The following is a 14214-nucleotide window of genomic DNA, read 5'->3' as shown; positions in this document are numbered from 1 at the left end:
TTTCGTTTTTGCTTTGAAGGAAACAGAGCTCCTGGAATTCCCTTATTTGTAAGGAACCCCTTTATGTACTTGAGGTATTGCCAACTTTTGGGGAGGGCTGGCGAGCCTCCTCTTCCCCACGGTGGATCAGTGATGTCTCTCCCATAGCACTTCCTTTCGTCATCAGAGCTCATCTCCTACTGTATTTTGATGGTCCGTATGTGCATCTGTAGACGGTCCTTGTGCCCTGCTGGGAGCTTCCTGGGGACATAGGCTGTCTCATGTTCACTGCTCCTGGCACAGGTTGGGCCTTGCTATTTGTTGACGGAATGTCTCCTTTTTTGAGTGGGAGCAGCTCAGGTTGGATGCTAATGACAGAGAGAGAGAGGCAGGGGTAAGTAGAGCCTTGGTGTCCGAGTCATTGCCTGGAATCAATCCTGGAGTCATTGCCCAGGAAACTTACACATCCCCGATGGAGATACCTTTTCATAGAGAGCTATTTTCAAAGTTTCCCATCAAGTGAGAAATTTACCCATCATTTCCCTTTTAATGATTTATGCAAAAGTGACATTTATTTAAGACATTGTTTTCAGTGTCTATGGCAGGCTGTAATTTTATTCATGAAGGGCTTTTCTCATCACAGTGAGAGAGGGGAGAGCTTCCTCCAGGTTCCACGCTTCTAAGTAGACTAAATAGTAGATATTATTCAGCAGGATTTCTTGCTGGGGTGCTTACTACGTGTACTTTGTAACTAGTTGATGGGCTAGTGTGTGTCCCCAAGCAAACCAAGCAGACCACTGACTAAAACAGTGGTCAGATTTTTTTATTACTCCATTTAGCCCTATGGTCTTAGGCTGCGTTCTCTGAAATCATGAGAAGAGACAATGTATTAACATGTTAAGTGTCCGGCACAGTGTCTGGTGCCCTGCAGCTACTTGAATACATAGCCGTCATTATTGCTCTTGGGCATCCTCTGATGTCGTTGAGCCTCATAACCCAACAACCTGGAGATTCAATTATTTATTTAACAAATATTTATTGAGCACCTATTATGTGCCAGGCACTATTCTTGGTGTTGGGGATGCTACAGAGCCCAATGAGACAGAAACCCTGTTCTCAGGAGACCTACATTTCGATGAAATTATATCTAGGGCCCACCATGTGTTTTACCCGTAATGTGATTCACAAATTTAATTCTAATTACCTACCATATTTAAATTAATCAGTTTAAACCCAATGAGTAAGATACTCTTATTTTCACCGTTTTACAAATAAGAAAATTGATTCTCAGAGTCTACTGGCCAACCAGTGGCAGACCTGGGGTTGGTACCCAGGTCCCTGGCTCCAGAGCCCAGGCTCTCAAATACTAGGTTGTCTCCAGGAAATAGACAACAGGTAAACTACCGTCTCTTATGCCCAACCCTGAGAAAGAATTTTCTCATGCAGTTAGGCAACAGGTGTGCACCAGGAGGACCTGACTAGCCAGGGTCAAAACTAGGCTTACGACTCGGTTTTCCTGAGCAGTCATGGACTGGGCCACCAATGAGCCAAGCCCGCGGGCAGTCCTAGGTCCTGTTTTCCCATTCTGTGGGTGTTGTTTTTTTTTTTTTTTAATCCCAGGGAACTATACAGTGGGCTTCATTTCTTTTTCTATCCCCCATGCCTAGCACTGGACTTAGCAGTACTTAGGAAAGTATAACTGTTGATGCCGTGGATATACAAATAGCCCCTTCTGTCCCAGTGGCATGAATATCATAAGAAAAACCCACTAGCCATATTGACAGTGGAAGGCAGTGGATGGAAACTCATTTTCAATGTTTTTTTTTTTTTTTTACTCAATACTCTTGGGAATTTCTCGAAATCATGGAACAGAGTCCAGTTTATTTGAAATTTCTTTGGACTCTAGCCATTGCACTGCTTGAGCACAGAGTCTTGCCTAGATGCCCTGAACTCCAGACAGAATGTTGGAGTCGGGGGATCTTAGATATGGGGGTCATTCTATCTCGCAGACATTTATTGAGCACCTACTCTGTCCTCCAGTGCTAGGTGTTGATGGTACAGGAATCAGTACAAGAGAGTCCTTGCCTAATGGACGTAATCATGATTCAGTAGTTACTTAGCTGTAAGCATTATTTAACAGTTCCAACAGTGGAGTACGGCGTGGAGAATGGTCACCTCTGGGAGGTGATGAGCTCCTGCGCGAGGTTGGCCTGAGTGCTGTAGTACGGATGGGGAGGTGCCAGAAGGATGAGTCAAGCCAGAGGCACAAAGAACCATGTGTAGGGAGGGCTGTGCTGCTGGAGGGTCACCTGTGCTAGGACAGAGATGAGGCTGAGTCCAGGGCCTGAAAGACACACCCCTCACCTCCAGCTTGACCTGAAGCCCAGAAGGAACCATTGAAAGGTTTTTCTGGAATGCAGGGACAGGTTTGTGATTCTGGAAGTATATGTGAAGGATGGACTGGGTAATAGCAGCCGGGCATGGGTTCCAGGAAGAAGTGGCTCAAACCGAGACTGTGGCAGTGGGATTGAAGAGGTGGGGGCAACAAGTGGGGCTTTAAAACCGACCCTTTTATCTCCAAAAAAATGAGGAGGAGAGTGTGCGTACCCAAGGTCCCAGATGTGTTAGTGGCACAGCCAAGAGCAGGACCCAGGTTTTTCGACCCGATCTCATTCATTACGTGCCTGAGCGCACAGCTCCACAAGCCTGTGTGGGGCTCCCTGTCGAGGGCAGCGTCCCCATCTGGCCCTGCGAGTGGGTGCAGAGATGCACTTGCAGGCCTCGCTGAGCTCTGTGAGCTCCCACCCCACACCTGGAACAAGACTGGGAAAATTCTGGACCCTGAAGCACTCCTAAGCCACCGGGCAGGGCAGCAGCACCACCGCTGGGTGTCCCTGGCCAGCACTGAGCCTGCAGAAGCTTTGTGGAGAGGTCAGTCCATTATACAGGGGAGGAGGGATTCTTCAGGAGCCGTGGCTGAATGTCTCAATGCAGGGAGTGAATGGAGTATTGATGAGGAATTCCTGTCAGCGTGGCATCCTCTTTCTTGGGTTTCCCTTTCTGTTCCTATGGCGACAGGATGGACTTCCTCTGTGAAGCCCCAGCGGCCTGCAGGCTGTGCTGTGTGGTGTCTGCGTGGGGGCGTGGGAAGGTGTTCGGGTACAGTGAGACTCCCCTGTTCGTCCAGGCACCACGGATGGGAGTCAGGGGCGGGAACATGCCCCTGCATGCGGACAGGGCAGGGGTTCTGTCGTGGCTGGGTAGATGGCACTGCAGAAAACATCTGAGTATTTGAGTCAGATTGGGTTTCTTATCCCCACTGTGCTATTTCCAAGCAAGTTCCTTCATCTGTCTAAGCTGCTGTCGTCTCCTGCATCAAATCGGTGTGGGGGCACACCCACCTTCCAGATTGTGTGGCGTTGTAAGGTAACGAAGCATATTCTCTCCCTGTAGACATCTCTCCCTCCACCACGACACCCTGAGATGCTTCCCCTGTGGCTTACCTGTTGCTCTCCTGCCCTGAGATGCTTCCCCTGTGGCTCACCTGTTGCTCTCCCTGCTAATTTATGGGCCACTTGAGGTAGGAGTTGGGGTGGTTCACTGACTCTACAAGACCTGGTGCAGAGGTGGCTCTCAGAGGTGACTGTTGGAAAAGTCTGTGCATACAGGAACCAGAATTAAATGCACGACAATTTATTTGGAATCGTTTAGTGGCCTGTGAAGTTCTAATGAGGCTGCCAGGCCGGCATAATGGTGCCTACAGTGCCAGGTGGTCCTTCCCAGGCCGTTGGTAGCAGTCGTCCTGGGCGGGACCCTGGCTTTCACAACTGGACTGGCTGCCCAGAGTAGTGTTTCAGTAACAGTCAGGGCAAGGTCAGATCTGGCAGCAGCTAACCTTTTCACTTGACCCTTAAGCCTATCTGGACCGCCTGACCGGACGGCCTTCAGTGATTTCTCTGGATTTCACTGACCTTAGGCCACCGGACTTCCCATCCCTGCCAGGCCCACTTTGTCTGGCTGAACTCCCAGCTCAGCCTCACCCTGGCCCACCCTGTCCTGATCTCTTCCTGCCAAGAGCCCAGGGTGCTGTTTAAAGATTTAAAAGCACAGCATGATTTGCTCGTGGAGACTATTTTTTGATCTTGTGGATCAAGCACTAAACTTGGAATTAAAAACCGGGGTTTGAATCCCAGCTCTACCACTGGCTTGCGAGGTGGCCTTGGATAAGTCAGATCTGCTTTCTGTTCCCTCGGTTTCTTCATCCAGTAAATGGGCAGGTCTAACCACCTGTATCGACCTCATGAGCTATAGCAGTTAGCTGTGAATGGGATGGTTTTGTACCAGATCTAGTACTGAATAAACTGGGCCACCAATGAGGCAACAGATGGAGACAGATTTGTCTCCATCATCTCAGGGTCTCCCTTTAAAAGTTTTTCTTTCTTTGGCCCTAAGTAAATCAGTGATTTTAGTACCAGAATGTATTTTGGAAAGAGCAATGGCAGTAGAGTCCAGATGTAGATTTCAGAGCTCAGCTTCTTCAGCTTCTTTGTGTACAGCCTGGGGCATTTAATTCCCTGTGCCTCAGCTTCCTTATTTATTAGGAAACATGCATATATCATACTTGTCTTTTACTTTGTTAGGAGAAATAAGGATGCAGGCTGTTAATAATCTTAGCATCTTGTAGATGCTTCACACATAGTTTCTATTATTGTTACTATAATTATTATTAGGATATTATACGGTGTGTTGTAATCACTAGAGCTTAAGAATTAAAGGAAACTTTAAAATCTGGAATTCTGAAGCTAGAAGAGCCCTTTTCAGGCCCTGCAGCTATTTGTTCTTATTTTACAGAAGGGAAATTGAGGCCGAAAGGACCAAGGGCCACACTGGTAGTTCAACTTACTGGCCCAAGGGAGCTCTGGAGCCTGTACTGAGAGTGGATGGGGGTGCGGGGAGAATTGGGGCTTTCAGGGCCGATCTGTGCTGCTCCACAGATGCTGGGAGAGGAACCACACCCTGCTGGTTTTGGCTTCCTCACCTGGCACCGGGATCCGGTGACACAAGGCCTGGCACTGGGCTGGGCCGTCATTGAGTACACAGGCTGCCCACGTGTAAGCCTTGTTCATTCAGCAGGTTGAGAGCAAAGCAGGCTGTTCTCTTCCCATGCCAGGCACAGTTTGCAAAAGGCCTGCGGGGATCCAGCTTCTCTGGCCAAACCAATCCTACCCCAGGCTGGTGGCTGGCAGGGAGACGTCTCTTCCCCTGAGAAGTTACTGGAGATAACCATTGTCATTTACAGCGTTTAGTCACAAAAATTACCACACACCCCCCCCCCACCCCTTGTCACTCTGGGGAATGTTTATTCTTCTCGGACTATCTCTGGTACCACCACTTCCAGGAAGCATATCCTGATCACCGTAGTCATAACTGAATAAAGTGAGGGGACTGGGCTGGGCACGGAGCTGGGGAGAAGCATTCCAGCCCGCGGGAGGAACAAGAGCAAAAGACTCAGGAAGGAACGAGAATTCACATCTACTGCCATGTGCTGGGGACTTGCATTTCACGCTTCCTCACCTGTCTTCTCCACGAGACTTTTGGGTTGAGGGTAGGTGCGAAGGTTCATCTTAATAATAAGATCAGTAATTATGGTTGCCACTAGTTTTTTGCAGATCTACCACGCTGGGCTCCTCGGTAAATACCGTACTTGCATTATTACAGTTAATTCTCACAAAAACTGAGAAGATGAGTGTTCCTTGTCATGTCTGTCTCCGCAGTGTCTCCCCAGGGCCTTGAGTTGCCTGGTTGGGCAACTCAAGCAGAGTAAAATGCTTGGTAAATGTCTTTTAAATGCCTGCATGACTAGTGGGACATTTGAATTACTAGGTCCACAGATGCTTCTGTTGGTTTTTATGGAAATCAACTCCTTTGCCTGGAAAATTCATAGTGCCCAGACTGTGAGGGGACGTGAGCCATTGCAAGGCTGTTCATTCATTTCTGCTCCCATTTCTGACATGTGCTAGAGCCCCACCAGGGACTCCCCATACACATTCTTGAGACTCGTGACTGGCAGCCCTGTTTCCCAGAGGAGGGAGCCAAGGTCCAAAGACCTTCAGCAGCCTCCCTGCAGTTCCACAGCAAGTCCGCAGTGACCGGAGCTGACACTCACCCCCGCCTGTCGGACCTCCCTCCATTCCTCTCACGTGGTATACATCCTGAAAGGTCCTTGTCGAAAGACGTAATCCAGACCAGTTGCCTCAACCCTTGCCTAGAAGCGATGTAAACAAGTTCACAGTGTTCTGAGAAGGAAGCGAGGTCAAAAGAATGACCTACCACGGCCAGCAAGGCTGCATCTCCTCCCCATCTTTTCTCCCGGCTTCTCTTTTCTTTTGCCCCTGTCCTGCCTGGGATGCAGATTCTCCCCTAGAGAAAGAGCAGGCTCCTGTCCCAAGGACTGGCTGTCCCCTGACACTGGGGAGGCACATGTGCTGCGCGCCTTGATGGAACCTAGTGAACTGAGCAACCCTGGTGTGGTCTCCTCCGCCAGCTTCTTGAGTAGGTGGGGTCAGGCCTAAGAAAGGTGAGCACCCAGCCACTGCCTTGCCTTGCCAGCCATAGGAGCCTATTCAGACTCTGAGCATTAGGCTCATTGTCCGTGAGAAAAGGAATCGTAGTACCTGCCTTGGAAATGGATCTCCTTAACTTTGAAGAGACGGTATGTGTAAGTGCCTTGCACGCATTGGGTACATAGATGATATCTGACATTTGGTACTTTGTAATTTTCAAGGCCTGATCTTGAACCCAGGTGTCTGTGCCTTAGGACACTGCTTTGCTCTCTGACCTGGGCTGGTTTCTGTGGTTGTCCTTCTGCAGCATGTGCTGAACCAAATGTGACAAGCAGACCTGGGCCGTCCCCACTAAAATTGCATCCTCTGAGGGAAAGGAGCGTGAAGTGTTGGCTAGATGAGCTTGGGGGCAGCTGGTATTTGGCAGCATGTGGGATGGTCTTTTCATTTTATTCTCAAATTCATGAAGTATCGGGCCTAGATTCTGTGTGCTCATCTTCAGATAGGAAAGGTGAAAGGTAAACTCCAGCTTGGGGAGGGTCAGTGTTAGTGGACAGAGTGGAGGCCTTAACCATTTTCTGAGGCTTCCAGAAAGGGGTTAGGATGCTTTGAATGTGGGGACACCTGGCAGGAGGAGGTGAAGGAGAAAGTCAGAATCTAAAATTGTGACCTGGAAGGGGATAGGAATGGAAAAGGGCCTCAGATTTGGTCAGAGACGGGACAAAAGTGAGCTGACACAGTCGGGGAAGCATAATCCGGGCGGGGGGACACTGTGGCAAAGGCCTCAGAAGGACTGGGGTCAAGCAGGGCATGTGAGGAACAGCAAACAGGCTGGGAGGGAGTGAGAGAGCGTGTGGCCCAAGAGATGGTCGAGAGTCCCTTGCATAAAAAGCTTGAAGTGGTGAGCTCTGCACCCTGCCAAGGCTGAGTCAGGAGAAGTTCAAGTCCCTGTAGTCATATCTCCCTCCCACCTTTACTGACAGATGCCTGATATCCCCACCCCCTTATCACCATGGGAGATGCCTCAGTGCTGTCATTTACAAAGCCCATCTTCTGTAGAGCTCTCATTGGCTGCCACTAAACCCTGGCCAGGTAGGCAGAGCACCAGCCCTTGTTCCTTTCCCAGTGAGCGCACTGAAGCTCCCCCTGGGGTCGACAGCAGAACTGTCCCTGTCATTGATGGATTGCGTATCTGCTGTGTGCCAAGTACTCATGTAGGTGCTCAAGGCACAGCAGCAAACTTAAGTGTTGTTCTCTACGTACAAAATGACATCAGCCGCATGCCCATGGGCTCTTGGAGGTGGGAAGTGAGGTGATCATCTGGAAATGATGACCATAATGATACATAGTAAATCTTGAAATGTAAATGTACAATATATCCCATGCTGAAAAGAGGAGGAGGGCTACGTAATGTAGGATGGACAGGATGAAGTTTAATAAACTTCATTCGAGCAGAGACAAGACAAAAGTGAGCTGTCACACAGTTGGGGAAGCATAATTAGGGCAAGGGGACACTGTGGCAAAGGCCTCAGAAGGACTGGGGCCAAGCAGGGCATGTGAGGAACAGCAAACAGGCTGGGATGGAGAGAGAAGGGAGTGTGGTCCAAGAGATGGTCGAGAATCCCTGGGGGTCACCCTGCAGCCGTGGCCAAAGATGAGCTGCATCACCACTGCAGGTTTGGGGCAGGGGAACCTGGGCAAAACCTGGGCCCTTTGATACCAAGATCCATGCTTGTTCCACCGCACCGCCCCTTGTCCCACAGATGGAAGAGCTTGTTTTTCTTCTTACTATTATTTCCACAGTTGTAATTCTTTCCATAGCTATTCTGCTGCTAGAACAGTGAAATTGGAGGTGAGGGGTCTGGCTTGCGCTGGGTGAGAATGGGGTGGAGGAAGCTGTGGGGAAAACTCACCGTGCCTGTGGTTCGAGATCCCGGCCTTCCTCCTCCTTTCCTCTGCCCCTTGGGTTTCACCTTTTCACCTCCGTCGCATCTCGACAGCTAGTAAGTCTCATGGGCCAGCTCCACCTGCCACCTTAGATTAGGAAAAACAAAAGGACAAAAGATACTGGTTTTTAATCAGCTCCATTCCGGATTAGCACATGTAGATCCTTCCTGTGTTTGTAGAACATTAGCTATAGGTGCAGAAGAGTATGTATTCTATAGATTATAATAGAATGTAAGTGAGCACATAAAAAAGGGAGAGAGGGGTATTACAGAATCTCAGAATGATAAAACTGACAGACTTTAAGACCGCCTTGTCCAGATGTTTGCATGACAGTGTAAATGTACTTAATGCCAATGAAGTACACTTAAAAATGGTTTAAGTGTACTTCATTGGTCTTATGTTGTGTCTATTTTACCACATAACTTTTTTAAAAGACTTCCTTGTCCAGTGCTCCTCTTTAGGTCTGAAAAACAGAGAGGTTGAGTGACTCAGCCATAGCCACACAGCAAGTGAGAGACAAAGCCTTGCCTGGAAACTGCCTTCCTAGCTCTTATCCCTGTGCCTTTTCCCATGATCACAACTATTGTTTGTTGGTGGAAATTAATACGGGAAGTAGTTACTCCTTGAGCTTTGAACTCCTGTAATCCAAATATGAGGTCTTAGAGTCAACCCAGGATTTCACCAAACCTTTTGCTATAGAGAACTCCTAGCAGCAATCTTTTGGTTAATTTGAACCTTGCCCCCACTTCTATGACTCTTAGTGGCTGTGGTGATCACGCTGAAAGGCTAAGACCTTCAGGCAGATGGAGGAAGAGAAACAGCAGGAGATGGACTTGAGTCACAAGCTCTGACTTATGACCCAATGTGGTTTTTCCAAGCTTTTTCTTATTCTCTGCTTATTTGAGCTTTTTTTGCATTTCGGGACAAACAGGGCAGATGCTTGCATGTGTGCCTGCATGTGCGCTTTTGAGATGAAGGAAATACGAGATGTGAGTGAGACAGCCCTTGTGGATGCTGTCTTAATCCTAACTCCAACACCTCCCCATCCCTCCTCACCTTCTCTGCAAGCCCCCAGGGGTTTGATAATGGGATAGATTAACTAAGTTTATGAGACCCAAGGACTACCTACAACTCTGTGAGGCAGTGCCCCAGCCAGGAGAGTTGGAGGAAGATTTCAATTTCAAGTATGGGAAGGTAGCAATTCCTAGCTTTCCACTCAAAGAACAGTGGGGCAGGAAAACAGGAATTCCTAGGAGGCCCCTGAGCTAAGGAGAGGAGGCTGGTTTAGGACTTGGGGCGCTGGGTGGAGGAAGCTCTCAGTGACTTTCACCGTAGCCTTGAACAAGTCACTGCCATCCCGGCCCTCACAGTAGATTAGGTATAGTTAATGATAAGAATTCAACTCACTTCCGAAAGTATTTCCTGAGCACTTAATTTATGTCATATACACCAATGACATCAGATCTTACTGTGTAAGGATGCGTGCTGGATTCCAGGGACTTTAATGCAGGATTTCTTTACCTCTATTCTTGAGCATACGCTGGAGAGTCCCACTTTCCTGTCAGCAACCACGATGGACCTTAAATGGCAGGGAAAGACTGGGGGTAGGATGCCTAGTTTGAGTTGGATCTTGGGCTCATGGTTCTGTTCACACACACCCCACGCACACAGACGTGTGGGAAATTGGAATCACAGATGTGCACAGGCAGAAGATGTGGGTGACCTTAGTCAGATGTTAGAACCTGGTCAAGGACAAGGTCTTGGGAGTATGAGGGGCAGGACCGAAGATAAAGGCAGCAGGAAATCTGGGAAAGAAGACGGTTTTGTTTTTCCTTTTTGAGACAGATTCTCACTCTGTCACCCAGGCTGGAATGCAGTAGTACGATCTCAGCTCACTGCAATCTCTGCCTCCCGGCTTCAAATGATTCTCCTGCCTCCGCCTCCTGAGTAGCTGGGATTACAGGTGTGCACCACCACGCCTGGCTAATTTTTGTGTTTTTAGCAGAGACGAGGTTTCACCATGTTGGCCAGGCTGGTCTCAAACTCCCAACCTCAGGTGATCCGCCTGCCTTGGCCTCCCAAAGTGCTGGGATTACAGGTTTGAGACACTGGGCCTGGCCAGGGAAAGAAGGTGGTCTTGATATGAGGGTGTCAGCCTCAGAAGGACCAGGTGATGGGAGTCCACTCCTGCTTGAACATTCCCTGCTTCCTTTCTGGTCCTAAAGAGAGGCAGCTGGTATAGAAGAAAGAGCAGCAGCAGCAACTTAGGAAGATGTGAGATCAAGTCCTCTCCATTTCCCAGCTAACAGGTTTGGGGAAGTTACTCAAACTCTCTGAGTGTCGATATTCTCATCTGTAAAATGGGATATTAATATCCTACATGTCTAATACAAAGGGCTGTAGTGAGGCCAAAATGCAAGTAAGGTGAAAGCTCGTTGTGGACTGTGTTCTGTCACGTTAGTTACAAGTCTGCTAAAAGTTGTAGACAAAGCTGTGAGCTTCCCGGTTGGTTAGATCTCGGTTTGAATTCTGTGGTGCCCTAGCATTATGCAAATGTGACATTGAGAAAGCTACTTAATCTCTTGTTCCGTCTTCACAAGGGTGATGATAATGTGATTCATGGTTCGCTAAGGTGCTCAAGGTTTGAGCTCCCCAGTGGATTGTCAGCTGCATGAAAAGACCTTGTCAGTCTTGTTCACCCATGTGGGTGTCGTCAGCCCTGGAATAGTAGCTGGCAGCTAGAGGGTGCTCAGTGAGTAATGTTTGGCTGGTCAGATGAATGAATGAATGTGAATGAGGAGTCTTCGGAAACACTATAGTCGGGTATGTTATGATGCTGGTGGTAACGTGTCTCCGAGCACCCTCAGGAGCTTATGTTTTCCTCCTTTCTTGCAGGACTCGGGTCAAGCTGGAAAGCCTGGAAGACGCCTACATTCTGCGGGGAGACGATGATTCCCTCTCCGACAAGCATGGCTGCCCGGCTTACGTAAGCCCAGAGATCTTGAACACCAGTGGCAGCTACTCGGGCAAAGCAGCCGACGTGTGGAGCCTGGGGGTGATGCTGTACACCATGTTGGTGGGGCGGTACCCTTTCCATGACATTGAACCCAGCTCCCTCTTCAGCAAGATCCGGCGTGGCCAGTTCAACATTCCAGAGACTCTGTCACCCAAGGCCAAGTGCCTCATCCGAAGCATTCTGCGGCGGGAGCCCTCAGAGCGGCTGACCTCGCAGGAAATTCTGGACCATCCTTGGTTTTCTACAGATTTTAGCGTCTCGAATTCAGGATATGGTGCTAAGGAAGTGTCTGACCAGCTGGTGCCGGACGTCAACATGGAAGAGAACTTGGACCCTTTCTTTAACTGAGCTCATGCCCCACAGAGACTTAGCAGGTACCAGGAGTGAGCGAGGGCAGCGGAAAGGAGTTCTTCCAGGGGACACGAATTGCCTGGCTGAGTAGCAAAAAAGACATTCACACTCTTAAGTTTCTTGGTTCAGAGAAGGAGAACCTTCAAGGAGCTGACTGACCATGTAGCATGGGCCGGGCAAGAGGCGTGGGATGGGGGTTGGGGTGAGATGGATGGGAGCCCCCCTGGAGCTTGTCTTCCCTAACATAGCCTGGGAGACCACCCCTTGCCACTTGGGCCACTTCCGCCTACCCCACTTTTCATTTTGTTCCAAAATAGTTGCAGATCCTCACAGAATGAAAACTCTCTGCCTCAAACACACATCCTGGCATCGCACTGTTAGCATTTAACTTCTTGTTAGGATTCAGGGAAGGAACAGTTGGCCAAGAATTTGTTTTTCTTTGAAACAAGCCAACCACCTAGCTGGTAATTAATGAGGTTCACTTAAAAAAAAAAATTCGGTGCACACAGACTGACATGAAACCTGGGTGCTACACTAAAAGAAAACAAAAGTCCAGTTTGTGTCTCTTAATCGCTCACTTCAACTCATTTCTTCTAAATAAACTATTTAATATCCTGGTCAGGAAATGACATGTTAATGCTTTGCTCCCTGAAGGGGAAAAAAAATCTGTCCTTTAACAAGCTATTCTGTTTTGTGTCAATTGGTTCGTGGCAGGAAGCTATTAGAAGTCAAACGTCCAGATGCATTACTGCTATCTTAGTTTAAAGGGGGAAAGAAAAGGGAAGAAGAAAGGAAAAGAGAAATCCAACTCCTTTTTCATGTTTTGCTTTTGAACGATGAGGGTTTGTGTGACAGGCATTCCTCTTTGCGGAGGTGATAGCAATGGCCTGAGATTTTAGCAAGCTCCTGGAGTCTGACGCTTTTGCAGCACTCTGATCGCAACTAAACATTTGTCTTTGTTTTATTAGAAACTAGTGAAACAAAGCAGGTTGTCCCACGTGTATAAAATACAGGGCAGCTATTTCGTTTTCTTTACGGAGAATGATCCTTTTGGCTTGTAAGGCCCTCTGGTTTGGACAAAAAACCCCAGTAGAGACGAGCGGGAAGGATAATTAGCTGAAAGCTATGATGATATAAATAAAAACAGCTCTCTATCCCAATACGCACCTTTGTATTTTCAAGAACTCTTCTATTTATTAAGGAAAATGTCACATTGTGATGTATTAAGCCAGTACTTCAATTACGGGTTGACTTGGGATGACATATTACATGCTGTAGTTAACATTTATGATTTTTTTTCCTTGTTTGAGTATTTCTGTCTCTGAAATAACCTTTTACTTGGCTTTTCTAGATAGCTTTATTTGATTTCGAGTGGCAAAATGTTTTTTATTATGGCTTTTCTATTGCTGTATGATACGGAACTCTTTTGGCATAAATATTTGTGTTCCCAGTACCTCACTTGTTTGGATTTGACTGCCTGTATATGTTTTGTGAAATGGTCCTGTTTTTGGGTAGGTGACACGTGGACTCTAGTATGTAAATGTTACTTGAATCTGTGCTTCATTATAGTGTGTGGCATGTATGTGCGGCCTCTTGGATGCTTTATGCCTGCGCAGCAGGAGCCCTGTCCTCACGTTCCCAGGAGGGCGGCTTCACCCTTCGTAACCAGGAGACAAGGCGGCCATGGATTTGCCCTTGATTCTATTTTGCTAATGGAAGATATAAAGGAGAGAAGGTTTTTTTTTTAACATTCTGAAGATGGTGCTGTGTCAAGAAGGACCTTTTTTTCTTCCCTCTCCCCTATTTTTTAAGTACCTTGGAGGAGGAGAGATTGGTGACATGCATGGTGGGGATCTATGGCCTCTGGTGCTTTGTCCTGTATTTGGTTTAATGTTTTTGTCCTAATCTCTTCAATCAATAAAATTGTGCGTATTTAACTAAAATGTTAGAGTCTGGAAAATGATGATTTTTTTTTTTTTTTTTTTGCCACGTGTGCTTTGTGATCACCACACACCAAGCAGAAGCTCACATCTTCTTACAGGCATTTGCTCTTTCAGGGTGAGCCACTGCTACTAATTTAAGACACGGAATCTCCCTTTCATCATATCGGGGCATATGCTGTCCAATCTGGATGCAGTAGCTCACACTGAATCGTTACAACAACTGTAGGTGACCTGACTTATGTTCCTAATACAGATTAGGAAATAAGCCCAGAAATGTGCATGCCTTGTCCAAGGTTAAACAACTTGTAAGTGATAGGCCCAAGACTGGACCCCATGTCTGGTTAGCCACCAAGCTTGTTTACTCTTGCTACAATGTTAAGAGTCCATATGTTCTTAGGGAGAGAGTAACAATAGC

The 14214-nt window shown here is 47.8% G+C and overlaps 1 protein-coding gene across 3 annotated transcripts in view; it reads left to right on the top strand.

Moving 5' to 3' along the window:
- The window catches only part of TRIB2 (tribbles pseudokinase 2), a 28183-nt gene extending 14384 nt beyond the window's left edge, over positions 1–13799 (top strand). For all 3 annotated transcript variants that reach the window (XM_011965272.1, XM_011965274.1, XM_011965273.1), the window contains one exon: positions 11385–13799. In XM_011965272.1, coding sequence (XP_011820662.1) covers positions 11385–11853 — 469 coding nt within the window. In that variant the 3' untranslated portion in view covers positions 11854–13799. The remainder of the gene's footprint in view (positions 1–11384) is intronic.
- The last annotated feature ends 415 nt before the right edge of the window (positions 13800–14214 follow it).

Source organism: Mandrillus leucophaeus, unplaced genomic scaffold (genome assembly GCF_000951045.1).
Source record: "Mandrillus leucophaeus isolate KB7577 unplaced genomic scaffold, Mleu.le_1.0 Scaffold72, whole genome shotgun sequence".
Classification (NCBI taxonomy): Eukaryota; Metazoa; Chordata; class Mammalia; order Primates; family Cercopithecidae; genus Mandrillus; species Mandrillus leucophaeus.
The sequence above is the reverse complement of the archived record's forward strand: the minus strand, read 5'-3'. Positions and strand labels throughout refer to the sequence as shown.